Here is a 16,112-nt window from a genome sequence, read left to right as displayed (position 1 = left end):
CAGCGGACAGCTGGAACTGACAACTGGAAGCGGCAGAGACAAACCACTATAAATGCCGGAGGAAACAGCACAGAAGCGCTTCACAGGAGGCTCCCAAGCACTGAGGATGTCACCTAGACAGGGGACGAAACGGTGGCACAGCGGCATGGTGGCACAGTGGTTAACACTGCTGCCTCACAGCGCCATAGACCCGGGTTCAATTCCTGCCTCAGGTGACTGACTGTGTGGAGTTTGCACATTCTCCCTGTGTCTGCGTGGGTTTCCTCCAGGTACTCCAGTTTCCTCCCACAGTCCAATAATGTGCAGGTTAGGTGAATTGGCTATGCTAAATTGCCCATAGTGTTAGGTACAGGGTAAATGTAGGGAATGGGTGTGGGTGGGTGTGCTTCGGCGGGTCGGTGTGGACTTGTTGGGCCGAAGGGCCTGTTTCCACGCTGTAAGTAATCTAATCTAATCAAACTTGGAAGGGCCTACTGTGTATCCTGAGACTATAACCCCTCAAGCAGGGGAAACATCACCCCTCTATCAAGTCTGTCCAGAACTGTCAGAATTTTACACAATACAATGAGATCCAATCTCATTCTTCTAAACGTCAGTGAATACAGGTCCAATTGACCCAATCCCTGCTCAAACCTGCCATCCCAACCAGTGTGGTCAATCTTTGTTGCGCTCCCTTTATGGCAAGTATACCTTTTCTGAGGTAATGAGACCAAAACTGCTAACATCAAACTGAATACCTCAAGGGGCTCTTGTATTTACAAATGGAAAGTGAATGGGAACAGAGTGTCCACGTCCCCATCTGTTGGGTTACTAATAGATGATGCTCACTTTTTTTTAAACAATATTCCAATTCACAGGTCTCAATAAAATCTGGAAGGACTGACGTCAGTCAATGCAGCCTATATCAGAACTGACTGTCAATGCATGGATTGGATTAAAGTTTCATAATCAGTATTCATTGTCAAAGGGTATATTAAAGTTATTAAAATGGACATCCTGATCATAAATTAAATGTGGGAAGTTCCTCAATAATGCACAGGAAAAACTGATTGTGTTCTTCCCAGCCAAAGGCACTGGTTAGGCCTGACTGAGGTTCAGTGCCTGACTGAGGTTAACTAGCAACAGAGACTTGGCCAAAAAATGCAAGACCTTGCCATTTCCTGTTTATTTTTTCAGCTGGGCTATTGAGGAACCTGCTCCCTCATTTTCTAGTTGTTCAGTAATGGTGTAGATAAGGAGTTGGGGACAGCTGGAATGTTGCTTTCAACAACATGATGTATCATAGTCATTTAGGAATTTGCATGTTTTATTACTTAGAACATAGAACATTACAGCACAGTACAGGCCGTTCCACCCTCTATGTTGCACCGACCTGTGGAATGATTAATAGACCTAGTCATCTTGCTGATGCAATCTCTAGGATGAAGTTCCTTTGACTCATTTCACCCCCATAAGCTTAAAACTATGGTAACTAAATAATGCTATATATTAATAACATGCTACTAACACTAACTGTTTAGTTCAATATTAGAATACTTTAGTGAGATAGAGTATGATGCTGGTGCCCATGGAACCAGTTTCAAGCATGAGGCTGTATCCTCAGAAAACCTCATGAAATCATTAGGTACAGTTGGACACTGATTGATGCTCTATCCTGAACCAGTGAAAGACAGTTTAATCTCACAGCTGAAGCAGAGTTCAAGCTTTTCTCCCTCACCTGATTAGTAGAGGTTTGTCCAACTGCAGCTTCATATGGGGGAGGCAGTTCTGCAGGGTAGAGGCAGCTGGGGCTGTTAATGGTGCTGAAGGGGGAGGGAGGGAAGTCCAGGTGCAAGTTTCTGAAAAATAACAGTAAATGTTGAGAGCCAGTGACAACATGCATTCCATTGAGCTCCACACAGACACGTAAGCTGATAGGATCATAGTACCAAACAGGAAGGAAGATGAGAGGTAGAAAAGCGAACTGGTTTGTCCTGCATGTAGGTAGACATGACAATATGCAGGTTTAAGTGGTAAGTAACATTTGCACACACACACACACACACGCACACATATGCTGGACAAAAAGAAAGAAGCTAACCATCTCTCCTCAATGTTCAATGCCTATAAACGACCTTAGCATTAACACTGAGCTAAAACTTATGTGGTCAAGTCACATTAAAACAGTGGCTAAAAGAGCAGGTCAGAAGCTGTGAGTTCAGTGAGTGACTCTCCAAACCTTATTCACCATCAGCAAGGTACAAATCAGTAGTGAGATGGAATACTCCCCAACTGCCTTAACGACTGCAGCTCCAACAACAATCAAGGTGCTCAGACAAAGTAGTCCATTTGATTGTCATCCTATCCACTCTTAAACATTCACACCCTTCACCAACAACGCACAGTAGAAAACAACTTGCACCATGTACAAAAAGGGAGTGAAGCAACTTGCCCAAGCCTCTTCCAACCACACAATTCAACAACCTATGACCTCCACCAACACAATGACAATGGCTTTAGGTACATGGAAACATTATTTCCAATTACCCATGATCCTGATTTGGAACAATATTGCTATTTCTTCATTATTTGTGGGTCAAAATCTGGGATTCTTCTTTTTAACAGCAGTGTGGAGCACCTTCACCACATGGACTGCAGCAGTTCGAGAAGGCCCCTCTCCACCATGCAAACGATGGCCTTGCCAATGGCACATTCTCACTCCGTGACTGAATTTAAAAACACTGTGTATGGATGAGGAGAGAATTCCAGAGGCATTGTGACTGATCCATCAGTGTGTGCTGGTCAGGTAGAGAGAAAAGGCATGGCAGCAATTGAGAATTAGATGGGTCAAAGAGACCATCGGGGGGCTGTATTAAAGTTGAGAAAATGTACTTTGAAGTTGATTCACTGGATCACTGCGAGTCATTTGGGGCAATAGGCAGGTGATACCACAAACCTGTCAGATTGTTGTGAAAGTCCATATGGTTTACAAGTGCCCTGTAGGGAAACAAATCTGTCCTTGTTTGTGTTGGACTATATATGACTCCAGTCCCACAGCAAAGTGGACTCTAAATGTTTCTCTGAAGTGGCTGAGCAGATCAGGTCTGGCAATAAATGCTGGCCTTCCCATTAAGAGTTAATAAGAAAGATAAACACATTTTTGAAGCAGAGTAGAAAAATGTGCAGATATTTCCTCTTGTGGGACAATCTAGAATGAAGTCATAGTTTTAAGGGATAGTAGAATTAAAGTAGACAGGAGGAAGAGTAAACAAGGGTCGTGAAACTGTGGAATTAATTACCCAGAGTGTGGTGGCTGGGACATTGAGAAAATTTGAGGAGATAGATTTTTAATTTGTTATTGGGTTATGGGGAATGTGCAGGAAAGTGGAGTTGACAAATGAGTTCAGCCATGATCATATTGTATGGTGGAATGGGTGTGAGGGGCTGAACAGCTTATTCCTGCTCTTAGTTCTTATATTCTTAAAAAGAATAGCAAAGGTTCCTAATGCTGGTGACTATCCAGTGGCTTCTGCTGGTCTAGGCTTGGCTGAGTTACTGGTGATATTCTCTATCTATGCCTACTGATCCCAGCAAAAATTGCATCTTCAGGATAGGAGGGAAAGCTAGAAACAAGCTGTAGCTGGTAAATTAAGAATAAGAGCACTTACCTCTGGGTCTGAACTCCTGGGCTGCAGGTATATTCTGGAGGATAGTATGGCGGAGGTGGTAGAGGAGGGATGAACTCGTCAAAATCCAGTGGTTGCTGCAGAACTGTACCATGGGGAGACACGCACTCAGGATTTGGAACTCTCTGTGGAATAAGCTGTCAGGAAGGCCAAATAAACAATATAATAATGGAAAAGGACAGAGCTGTCTCCCAGAGAGACATGTTTGGGACTGAAATTATATGGCAGCAGTTACTTGATTACAGAACCTGTAATTCATTGATTACATCCTGACACCCACTCAGATGCCTCTCCTCACAAGATACCAGGAAGATGCAAGACTGATCCAGAGGAGAAGTCACATGTTTCCCAGTAAAAATTCAACAGTTCCAAACTACCATTAAGTCTTGAAGATAGGAAACAAATACTTCTGTTCATCCGCAACCTTTTTTGAGGGATTGGAAACAAATGGCAGCAACATTCCACTACCATAAATTAATTTTAATAAAAGGAAATAGGGACAGGGCAATTTTGTTTTAATATTCAGTTGTGGAATGTAGGCATCGCTGCTTGGCCAGGATTCACTGTCTGTTCAGGATTCACTGTCTGTCCATAGATGCTTTTCACTGTTCTGTGGCCATGGTTGAGTGCACCATGGTTTTCTGAATTGTGATACAAACAACTAATTCTAAGTCCATTTGTATTGTCTTATATGAGAGTGTGTGTTTGTGGGGCAGGTTTGATGGGAGCAGTAGTTAAATGCGATCCACATATGTTACTGTATCTGGCTTGTAATTCCATCTGATTCTAATCTATACAAGATATGCAACTAAATACTGCCTCATGATACACAGATACAAAGGTTTGTTGATTAAAACCATACATAAGAACTGTTTTCAGAGTGGATGCATCACAATGTACGTTCATTCGAATTAGAAGCAGAAGGAGCCCAATCCACCCCTTGGGTCACTATTCAATAAGATTATGGCTGAACTGATTCTGCCCTCAGCTCCACCTTCCTGCGCCTGTAACCTCACACTAACCCTAAACTCCCTTGTATGTCTAATATCAGCCTTGAGTATATCCAGTGACCCTGCCTCCACTTTTAGGGCAGAAACAAAATTTTACATAGACTATCTTCCCAAGGACTAGTTTATATTTAACAAACAGGAAGAGGATGAAACCCAGGACATATGAACTTCTTTTTGAAGAAATTATCAGGACACTGAAACATTTAATGAAAATCTGGAAATGTCCCAACAAAACCTTGATTTTTGGTCACCCTAGTCAATTGGCCTAGTAACTCTCCAACATTCCGTCTGTTTCAGCAGAGAGCAGTTCAGCCCCACATAATATCAAGAAGGAGCTGGAATCAGGCCCAATGTTTCCCTAGCTTGTGCTGACTTAGGCTAAATTAGCACAGTGGTTAAAGTTAAAGTTCATACCTTGTTTTCCAGGAAAGGAGGGTAAAAATTTAATGACAAACCTTTTTACAATACTATTTTAAATTGCATCACTAGAAGGAGTTTCTTATTAGAGGTACAGTAGTCTTGAAAGTTTAAATAAGACACCTTTATAAAAACAGTGCCTGTTAAAGCACTGAACACCATTAGTTTTGGAGGGCAATCACTGTTACATAGCCCTGAATTTTAGCCAGAATCAGCACTATAATATCGCACAAGCAGCTACTGTTGTCAGGGATGACTTGCCTGGGCTTCTTCAAATTGTACAATGGAATGTTTTATATCCATCTAAGAGGGTGGATGAGACCATATTTTAATGTTTAATCCTAAAGACAATACCTCTGACAAAGAAAGATTCCATTGCTACTGTACTTAGAATGTTAGCCTAGCTCATGGAATTGAAGATGAAAGCACACTTTCTGATTTCAGGGTGAATGCCACTTGAGTCATAGCTTACAGTATTCAAAACTATGTTGCCAGGAATACATATTTGTAATTAAGGACTTTATGAAAATCTGGAAGATATGGAAGTATTTGGAGAATTTCTGGACTGAAAGGGGTTTAAACCATGTGGTTCGTGGAAATGAAGTCAATAATTCAATGTGTACTACGATATAGCTGCTGTTTTCAGGAAGTCAAGAACCTTTAGCGTAAAGATGAGTAAAACTTTTAGGGAGATAAGAAATGGGGTTTAGTGTCCTGACTGAAAAATCTGGCTTTGAAAGGGCTATGTGGGCCTCCATGCTAATGGTTGCCTAGAAACCTTTTGACTTTGTTTTCTGTTTTAGAGACCTAACTAAATATGAGGAAGAAACTCCAGGAGCTGCAAGTCTTTTCTTTTAAACTATAATTTCTGCAGAGACTGTTATCTCTTGTGTTGAATGATAATGTCTGTGTTTGGATTTAAGTGAATCTGGTTTGAAATCCAGACTATTCGTACAATCATTCAGTACAGAAAAAGCCCCTTTAACCAATCAAGTCTGTACAGACAAAAACACATCATTATCTACACTAGTCCCACTTTCCTGGACTATAGCCTTGAATTTATGACACTTCAAATGCTCATCCAGGCACTTTTTTAAAGATTGTAAGGTTTTCATGCCTCAACTACTATCCATAGTCCAGACATTGTTAACCAGTATTAGCCATTTGATTCAAAAGTCAGATTAGAGTTATACTAAATGCATTATTAAGTTCACTAAAACAGACTGGTGGAAGTTCTGTCATTCTGGATAGTAGTACCAAAGGGTATCGAAGGCATTTCGGTGATATATATTAATTTACCATTGGGTTGCTCTCTCATTAGAAAGACAACTAGTGGTGGTTATCCTGAGGGACACCACAACTCACATGAGGGAGAGTTGGAAAGGAGAGCCCTTCATGGTAACCTCAGCCAGTGTGGGAACTGAATCCACGCTTGTGGCATCACATCACTCTGCATCGCAAACCATACTTTTGGCGTGAATGGTGGAGTAATGGGGCTTGTGTACCAACACATTCCTTCCGTCAGAGTCATAAAAATGTTCAAAACATTTGGACCAACAATGTAGATATTGGGGCCAACTCAGTAAACTCAGACAACTAAGTCAAGATTAGAGTGGTGCTGGAAAAGCAGCAGGTCAGGCAGCATCCGAGAAGCAGGAAAATAGACGTTTCGGGCAAAAGCCCTTCATCAGGAATGAGGCAGGGAGCCTGCGGGGTGGAGAGATAAATGAGAGGGGGATGGGGCTGGGGAGAAGGTAGCTGAGAGGGCAGTAGGTGGATGGAGGTGGGGGTAAAGGTGATAGGTCGGAGAGGAGGATGGAGCGGATAGGTGGGAAGGAAAATTGGCAGGTAGGACAGGTCATGAGGATGTGCTGAGCTGATACGTTGGAACTGGGGTAAGGTGGGGGGAAGGGAAATGAGGAAACTGGTAAAGTCCACATTGATGCCCTGGGGTTGAAGAGTTCCGAGACAGAAAATGAGGCGTTCTTCCTCCAGGTGTCGGGTGGTGATGGAGCGGCGGTGGAGGAGGCCCAGGACCTGCATGTCCTCAGCAGAGTGGGAGGGGAATTGAAATGTTCAGCCACGGGGCGGTGGGGTTGATTGGTGCGGGTATCCCGGAGATGTTCCCTAAAGCGCTCTGCGAGAAGGCGTCCAGTCTCCCTAATGTAAAGGAGACCGTATCGGAAGCAATGGATACAATAAAGTGTCATTTATATACCACCACAGTCACAATATCATACCGAAACTCATAAAATCATACAGCACAGAAACAGGCCCTTTGGCCCAACTCGTCCATGTCAACTAGGTTTCCTAAACTGAACTAGTACCCATTTGCCCATATCCCTCTAAACCTTTCCTCTCCACATACCTGTCCAAATCTCTGTTAAGTGTTGTAATTGTACCTATGTCTACCACTTCCTCTGGCAGCTTCATTCCATATATATGTACCACCCTCTGTATGAAAAAGTTGCCCCTCAGGTCTCTTTTAAATCTTTCCCCTCTCACCTTAAACCTGTACCCTATAGCTTTGGATTCCCTTACCCTGGGGAAAGTACCTTGGCTATTCACTGTTTCTCTGCCCCTTGTTTCTGTGCTGTATGACTGTAAGATTCTATCCAGCCTCCCCTTGTAACTCAATCATTCAAGGACTCTCTCTCCTCCAGAACATTTCTACCAATCACAAATGATCATGCTAAAGGCATGATGAGATCTTTGCTCTTGTAGATCAAATTCAGTGGGTATAGGGTTAGGATTAGAAAGCAGAATTCATCCTTGTCTCCTATGGTCACTCATTCCTTTACAAAACTTCACATTTTCTCACCTCCTTCAACTTTTGCAATTATCCCCACCTCAAACTACTTAACATTCCTCACTAAAAGAACCAAGGCTTTCTACTTTTTTTCTGGAGGCTGTGCGAAAGTATTTGAGTGGGAAACGAGATTTGAATTTCAGGAGAAATTCACTCAGTAGGTATGTGTTGGATGGGCCTCATTACTCTGCCTCTGTATTAATTTACATACAGTTGTTCAAGGCCATTAAAGAGGTAGCTCCTGCAGGGTAGTAAACAGACACAGCTTTCTTAGAAACACTGTCCTTTATTAATGAACAGACACTCACCATCTGCACAATATCAGCTGTGGCCACCTGCATACAGCATGTCACAGTCGCCAAGGCACATATGATGGTAGAGATAACATTCAGTGCACAGATGCTGAATAAAAGATCCTGTGGAGATAGGCCACGATTATAAGTTTGGTAGAAAATAGCAGGCATAGTGCAACTGAAATACAATTAAATGTCCCATGGCCTGAACATGCATCACTCCTCATTTTATTTCGAACACAATAATTGCACTTATCCCAATACTAAATTGTAGGGCTAACACTAAAAGGATACATAGAACATAAAACATTACAACGCAGTACAAGCCTTTCAGCCCTCAATGTTGCAACGACTTATGGAACCAATCTGAAGCCCATCTATCCTACACTATTCCATTTTCATCCATATGTCTACCCAATGACTATTTAAATGCATCTACTACAGGGTGAAGCTTTTAAGTGTCACTTTGTGAATACACATTGGCAATTCTTTTCTGAAGTTTTGTGCCAAGTGCAAAATCAAATTACTCTGGTATATATAATAAAAATAAAAAACAGAAGATGCTGGAAATATCCTGCAGGTAAGGCAGCACCTGTTTTTTCAGACCTTCAAACTGGTTCAGTTCAATTCCAGTGAAAGGCCACCAACATGAAATGTTCATTGTTTCTTACTCAATCAGATGCTGCCTAATCTGCTGAAGGTTTCCAGCACTTTTGATTTAGTTTCTGTGCTTAGTGTTGCACGCTGCATTCAGAATTGGAATTATCTCTACAACCTGGGCCGGATTTGATTTTGCAGTCAGGGTTTTCATTAGTTCTGTGGTTAAGGCTAGAACCTATTTGGGTCTGTACTCAGGGTTCTATAGGGCTCTGTGACTGGAATTATATCAGGTTCTGTGGCCAGGGTAATATTGAGTTTTGCAGGAGCAGTTGGAATTTGTTTGGATTTCTGTAGCTGGTTTCAGCAGAATCTTACCTTTAAAGCTAGATGCACAATGCCACACTGTCGGACTGGGTTAAGTTTCAGTGTTTCAGTAAAGCTGCTGCAGCCTTTTGTTTGCTCCTGAATCTCACAGCAAACACACACACCATCACCATCAAATTTATACTGCCAACAAAAAACAGCCATCAGAGGCAGCAGCTACAACAAATGAAATTATACAGTTCTCACAGGCGTTTTGTCAGTACAAAGTTAAACTTGCTATTGTCCTTCACAGTTACGTATTTAGTCCAACACATTTTGTAGAGATTCTGTTGCCTTTAGTTTACGGAGGTCAGTATCTGTATCGAGTTTCAGAATCAAACGCAGCCGTCTCAGTGAGTATCCAATTCCTGGTGGCATCAAATCACTAGACTGAGTGCTGGGATGGCAGGGCTGAAAAAAGACTGGATTGGATACAATTATATTCACTAAAGTTTAGAAGAGAGAGGGATTTTCATAGAAACCAATACAATTTAAACAGGGTAAAAGCAGGAAAGATGTTCCCAATGTCTGGGGAATCCAGAACCAGGGCGACAAGATGGAGGATATGGAGTAGATCCTTGAGGACTGAAATAAAGAGAAATTTGGTGAGCTGTTGAAATTCTCAACTACAGCACGCAGCTGAGGCTAAAATGCTGAATGCTTTCAAGAACTTAGATATAGGCTATTATGCAGCGAAACTGGGAAGAGGATACTGAGTTGGATGATCAGTCCTTATTATTACTGAATAGCAGAGCAGGCTCATAGGGCCAAGTGGCCTACTCCTGCTTATATTTTCTATGTTTCCTTGGCAACATAAGAATTTTATTGTTAACTTGATACCCAAACCTTGTATCCTAGATGCCAATACAAAATGAGTAGGGAAAGGAATCTGTGACCTACCAGGTGACATTCCTCCAGGGAGGTCACCATCTGAGCATTCTGACAGGAAAGGATGGAGCCAGCCAGGTTCAGTATCACACACACAGCTGACAGCAGCATGAAGAAGGTAATCTATGGGCAGAAAACATTACACTGTCAAATGTTTGAGAAGTTGAGACAACAGCTGGAACCTGATCTCCAAGCTTCCTCCCTCTTTGAGAACTAATGCTCTACTCTGCACCATGCCACACACAGTGATACTAACTGGTTACTCCCTAGTGCATATCACAATACCCTGGGGCTTAAAGCCCAGGCTGGTTACAAATTGTCAAGAGTGTAATTATATTTTGTAATAGGAAAGTTTTGTCTTTATAACACACAGATAATCCCACAAAATGGATCCCAGAAATCCTTAAAACTAGCCTCGTATTGGGACTAGGCTGCAATTATCTCAAGATGAGTCACGAAAGAGGCCGGGTTCATATCCAACTGGTTCCAGACGTGTATAAAAACATCTCTGAACAGGCTTTTTAGAAAATATGCATACTCAAGAAGCTTAAAAGCATCGAGGACAAAGCAAGATGCTTGACTGGTTTGGTGCGCTTGCCTTTCTTGGACAGCGCATTGAGTATAGGAGTTGGAATGTCATGTTGCAACTGTACAGGACATTGGTTTGGCCACTTTTGGAATACTGCATGAAATTCTGATCTCCCTGCCATAGTAAAGATGTAGCGGAACTTGACACAGTTCAGAAAAGACGTACAAAGATGTTGCCAGGGTTGGAGGGTTTGAGCTATAGAGAGAGGCTGAATAGGCTGGGGCTGTTTTCACATCAACTGCTTTACCCTCATCCACCTGTTTGGTCACCTTCTCAAAGAACTCAATAAGGTTTGTGAGGCACGACCTACCCTTTACAAAACCGTGTTGACATTCCAATTCAATAAGATGTTTGAACAAAATACAGAGGCATGGGATTGAGGGTGATTTAGTGGTTTGGATAAGATTTTGGTTAACTGAAAGGAGATAGAGGGTGGTGGTTGATGGGAAATGTTCAACCTGGAGTTCAGTTACTAGGCTGAAAAATGTGTTGCTGGAAAAGCACAGCAGGTCAGGCAGCATCCAAGGAACAGGAGAATCGATGTTTTGGGCATAAGCCCTTCTTCATCGATTCTCCTGTTCCTTGGATGCTGCCTGACCTGCTGTGCTTTTCCAGCAACATATTTTTCAGCTCTGATCTCCAGCACCTGCAGTCCTCACTTTCTCCTAGTTCAGTTACTAGGATCTGTTTTGGAGCTACTGCTGTTTGTCATTTTTACAAAGGATGGGTTAGTAAATTTGCGGATGACACTAAGGTGGAGTTGTGGACAGTGCCAAAGGATGTTGCAGGTTACGGAGGGACATAGATAAGCTGCAGAGCTGGGCTGAGAGGTGACAAATGGAGTTTAATGTGGAAAAATGTGAGGTGATTCACTTTGGAAGGAGCAGCAGGAATACAGAGTAGTGGGCTAATGCCAAGATTCTTGGCAACGTAGATGAGCAGAGAGATCTCTGTGTCCATGTACATTGATCCCTGAAAGTTGCCACCCAGGTTGAAGGGTTGTTAAGAAGGCATACGGTGTGTTAGCTTTTATTGGTAAAGGGATTGAGTTTCGGAGCCACAAGGTCAATTTGCAGCTGTACAAAACTCTGGTGCAGCCTTACTTGGAGTATTGCATGCAGTTTTGGTTGCCACATTAGAGGAAGGATGTGAAAGTTTTAGAAAGGGTTCAGTGGCGATTTACTAGGATGTTGCCTGGTATGGAGGGAAGGCTGAGAGAACTGAGGCTGTTTTCATTAGGGAGAAGAAGGTTGAGAGGTGACTTAAGTGAGACATATAAGATAATCAAAGGGTTAGGTAGGGTGGACAGTGAGAGCCTTTTCACTCAAATGGTGATGGCTAGCACGAGGGGACATAGTTTTAAACTGAGGGATGATAAATATAGGACAGATATCAGAGGTAGTTTCTTTACTCAGAGAGTAATAGGGGCGTGGAACACACTGCCTGCAACAGTAGTAGACTCGCCAAGTTTAAGGTCATTTAAATGGTCATTGGATAAACATATGGATGAAAATGGAATAATGTCGGATAGACAACCTTGAGATTGGTTCCACGGGTTGGTGCAACATCAAAGGTCCGAAGGACCTGTACTGCGCTGTAAAGTTCTATGTTCTACAATATTTAAAAGGTATCTTGATGGGTATATGAATAGGGAGGGTTTAGTGGGATAAGAGGCAAATGAAGGCAAATCACACTGGATTAATTTAGAATACATGGTTGGCACGAACAAGTTGGACTAAAGGGTCTGTTTCCATGCTGTACATCTCTATGACTCTTTGACTAGTAGTATCCATATCACATGAGCGAATGATAAAAGGTCACTGCATTTTGATGCAAATCACTCCCTCAAGCATTTTAATTGTGGTGAGGTAAGAAGCTGAGGAAATGTCAGATATGTTCTGTACTTAGTAGTATGTTTGTTTAAATACATACTGTATGAGATGGTATGTTCATGATGGAATACTTTGCCTCAGCAACTAGTTTGACTTTAAAATTGGTCAAATCAGTCAGACAGTTCTCATAGTCAGGTATAATGAGGCTGTACTTACAGCAAATATTAAACTGATCATTATCTGAACATATAATTCCAAACTGACAAGATTCATCCATCCAAATAATTAGTTGTCATTCCTAAATATTTAGATATTCTGAGTGACATTCACAGGTTGACCGGTGATAATGGTTTAGCTCTTTCACAGTCAGGCTGCCATTCAGAGGCAGAACCCAGAACAACTAACTCAACCACTGAGATAAGGTGCGGCTCATTTCCTTTGGAACTCTCCTCACTCCCAACCTCGGGTCATTCTCACTCGTCACTCTCCCAGATCACTCCCCATGATCACTTTCTCCAGGTCACTTTTGGTAACTGTCCCCAGTCACTCTCCTCGGTCCCTAGCTGTCAGTCATGAACAAACTATAAACAATGAGGTTTCAAGTGGTAAACAGAGGACTGTGACGATGCTGATTAGCTGTCAGGGTGAAGGTTCACATCAACACAGACACCACTAACAGAAGGAAGACCTCAGCAAGACACTCTCTGATTTCGTGAAGACAAGCATCCAGCAGACGATGATGCTGATTGACAGTTGGGGTGAAGATTTGCATTTGCAAACAGGGGTTTGTGGAGGGACTGTTGTCAAGAGACAGTTAAACCCCAAACACTACTTCAGTGTTTCCCGCCGTCCATCCTCTAACCACCAAAAGAAAATCATGATGAGGACCACAAGCAAGGGAAAGTGAGTGGTCTTGCCCTGCTGTAAGTTACCACAATGGAGAGAACTGAGTAGCGGGTAATGCAGGTAAGTCCCTACAAATTCTATCACTTATCGTACTTTCTTCGGGTTCTAATCTGTAAGAGAGGTATACAGACCAGGAAAGAAAGGCCACAGATAACTGGATTTAATCTAGTATAAAGTACTCTCCAAGGTTTAATTTAAAGAAGTGAACCATGGTAGGAGAGCTGAAAGCCTTGTCTTGCTCCATGTGGCAGGCCAGGGACAGTTCTAGTCCCCCAGGTCAGTATGTGTGCAGGAAGCCTCTCCAGCTACAACTCCTGGAAGCTTGGGTTTCAGAGCTGGAGCGGCAACTGGGGATACTGTGGAGCATCTGTGAGGCAGAGAGTATCGTGGATGGCACGTACAGAGAGATAGTCGCTCCACAGGCTCAGACTCTGCAGGCAGGAAGAGAATGGATGACCATTAGATACAGACAGAAAGATAGGCAGGTAGTGCAGGAATCTCCTGTGGCCATTCCCCTGCAAAACAAACATACTGTTTTGATATTGTTGAGGGGAATGACTTCTCAAGCGAAAGCAGCAGCAACCAAACTCATTGTATCACAGTTGGCTCTACTGCAGAGGGGAGGGATAAAAAAAAGTGACACGGCAATAGATAGAGGGGACACAATTGTAAGGGGAATAAACAGGAGTTTCTGTGGCCACAAATGAGATTCCAGAATGGTATGTTGCCTCCCTGATGTGAGGATCAAGAATGTCTCAGAGTGGGTACAGGACATTTGGGAAGGTGAGGGTGAATAGCTAGCGCTCGTGATACACATCAGTACAAACAATGTAGGCAAAAAAGGGATGATGTTCTAAAAGTACAACACAGGGAGCGAGGAAGAAAGTTAAAAAATTGGACCTCAAAGGTAGTGATTTCAGGATTACTACTAGTGCCACGTGCCAGTCAGAGTAGAAACGACAGATTATATCAAATGAATATGTAGCTAAAAAGATGGTGTCAGGGGGAGGATTTCAGATTCCTGGGGCATTGGGACTGGTTCAGGGAAGGTGGGACATGTACAAAATGGACAGGTTACACCTGGGACTGATGTCATAGGGGGTGTGTTTGCTCGAGTGGTTGGGGAGGGTTTAAAATAATATGCCAGGAGAATGAGAACCTATGTAAGGAGTCAGAGAAAGAGGGAGTAGGGAAAAAAAAGGTAGAAAAGGGAGTAAGAAAAGTGATAGGCAGAGAAACAAAGGACAAAATTCAAACAGGACTACTGAGAAAAATATAGGGAGCAAGACAAACAATGTTAAAAAGACAAGCTTTAAAGGCTTTGTGCCTTAATTTGCACAGCATTTGCAATAAAGTGGCTGAATTAATCGCGCAGATAGATGTAAATGGGTACGATATAATTGGGATTATGGATACATGGAGCAGGGTGACTGGGGATGGGAACTGCATGTCCCAGGGTATTCAGTATTTAGGAAGGACAGGCAAAAAGGAAAAGACGGTGGAGTGACATTGATGGTGAAAGAGGAAATTAACACAATAGTGAGAAAGGATATTCTGACAATGAGGACTTTGTATGGGTAGAGTTGAGAAACACCAAGGGGCAAAAACATGAGTGGGTGTCTCATATATAGACCCCCAAACTGCGATGATGATGTTGGGAAAGGCATTAAACAGGAAATTAAAGGTGCATGTGATAAGGCAATATCAGTGATCATGGGTGATTTAATCTGCAGGTAGATTGGGCAAATCAAATTAGCCAAAATACTGTAGAGGAGGAATTCCTGGAGTGTATAGGGATGGTTTTCTTGACCAATATGTGGAGGAACCAACTAGAGAACTGGCCATCTTAGACTGGGTACTGTGTAATGAGAAGGGATTCATTGTCAATCTAACTGCGAGAGCTCTTGAGGATGAGCATGACACGATAGAATTTTTTTATCAAGATGGAGAGTGAGGTAGATGATTCAGAAACTAGGGTGCTGAATCTTAATAAAGGAAACTATGAAGATATGAGGCATGAGTTAGCCTTGATAGATTGCAAAGAGTTACTTAAAGGAATGAGAGTAGATAGGCAATGGCAAACATTCAAGGAATGCATGGGAAAACTGCAACAACTGTTTATTACTTTCTGGCACAAAAGTAAAATGAGTAAGAGGTCCAATCCATGGCTACAAAGGAAATTAAGGATAATATCTGGTCTAAGGAAGAAGCGTATAGATTGCCCAAGAAAAATAACAGGGAACAGTTTAGAATTCAGCAAAGAAGGACCAAGGGATGGATTGAGAAGGGGAAAATGCAGTATGAAAGTAAACTTACAGGGAACATAAAGACCAACAGGAAGAGTTTTTATAGGTGTGTGTAGAGAAAGAGCTTGGTAGAGACAAATGTAGGTCCCCTACAGACAGAAATGGGGAACTATATAATAGGGGACAAAGAAATGGCTAAACAACTGAATACATACTTTGGTTCTATCCTTACAAAAAAGGACGCAAATTAGATACCAGAAATGTTGGAGACCGCAAGATTTAGTGAAAGGGAGGGACAACCATATTAGTAGAGAAATGGTGCCGGGAAAATTGATGAGATTGAAGGTGGATAAATTCCCAGGACCTGATAATCTACATCTCCGAGTATTTAAGGAAGGGCTGTAGAAACAGTGGATGCGTTGGGTGGTCACCTTCCAGAATTCTATAGACTCTGGAACAGTCCCTGCAGATTAAAGGCTAGCTAAGGTCACTCC

General features: G+C 42.3%; 1 protein-coding gene across 4 annotated transcripts in view; it reads right to left on the bottom strand.

Moving 5' to 3' along the window:
- Positions 1-16,112, bottom strand: part of fam189a1 (family with sequence similarity 189 member A1) — a 99,927-nt gene that overhangs the window by 13,243 nt on the left and 70,572 nt on the right. For all 4 annotated transcript variants that reach the window (XM_072552748.1, XM_072552751.1, XM_072552750.1 and 1 more), the window contains 5 exons: positions 10,058-10,168; positions 9,170-9,301; positions 8,210-8,317; positions 3,648-3,802; positions 1,718-1,838 (listed from right to left, as the gene is read on the bottom strand). In XM_072552748.1, coding sequence (XP_072408849.1) covers positions 1,718-1,838; positions 3,648-3,802; positions 8,210-8,317; positions 9,170-9,301; positions 10,058-10,168 — 627 coding nt within the window. The remainder of the gene's footprint in view (positions 1-1,717; positions 1,839-3,647; positions 3,803-8,209; positions 8,318-9,169; positions 9,302-10,057; positions 10,169-16,112) is intronic.

This window comes from Chiloscyllium punctatum, chromosome 33 (assembly GCF_047496795.1).
Source record: "Chiloscyllium punctatum isolate Juve2018m chromosome 33, sChiPun1.3, whole genome shotgun sequence".
Classification (NCBI taxonomy): domain Eukaryota; kingdom Metazoa; phylum Chordata; class Chondrichthyes; order Orectolobiformes; family Hemiscylliidae; genus Chiloscyllium; species Chiloscyllium punctatum.
Note: the sequence above shows the minus strand (reverse complement) of the source record. Positions and strands in the feature narration are given on the sequence as shown.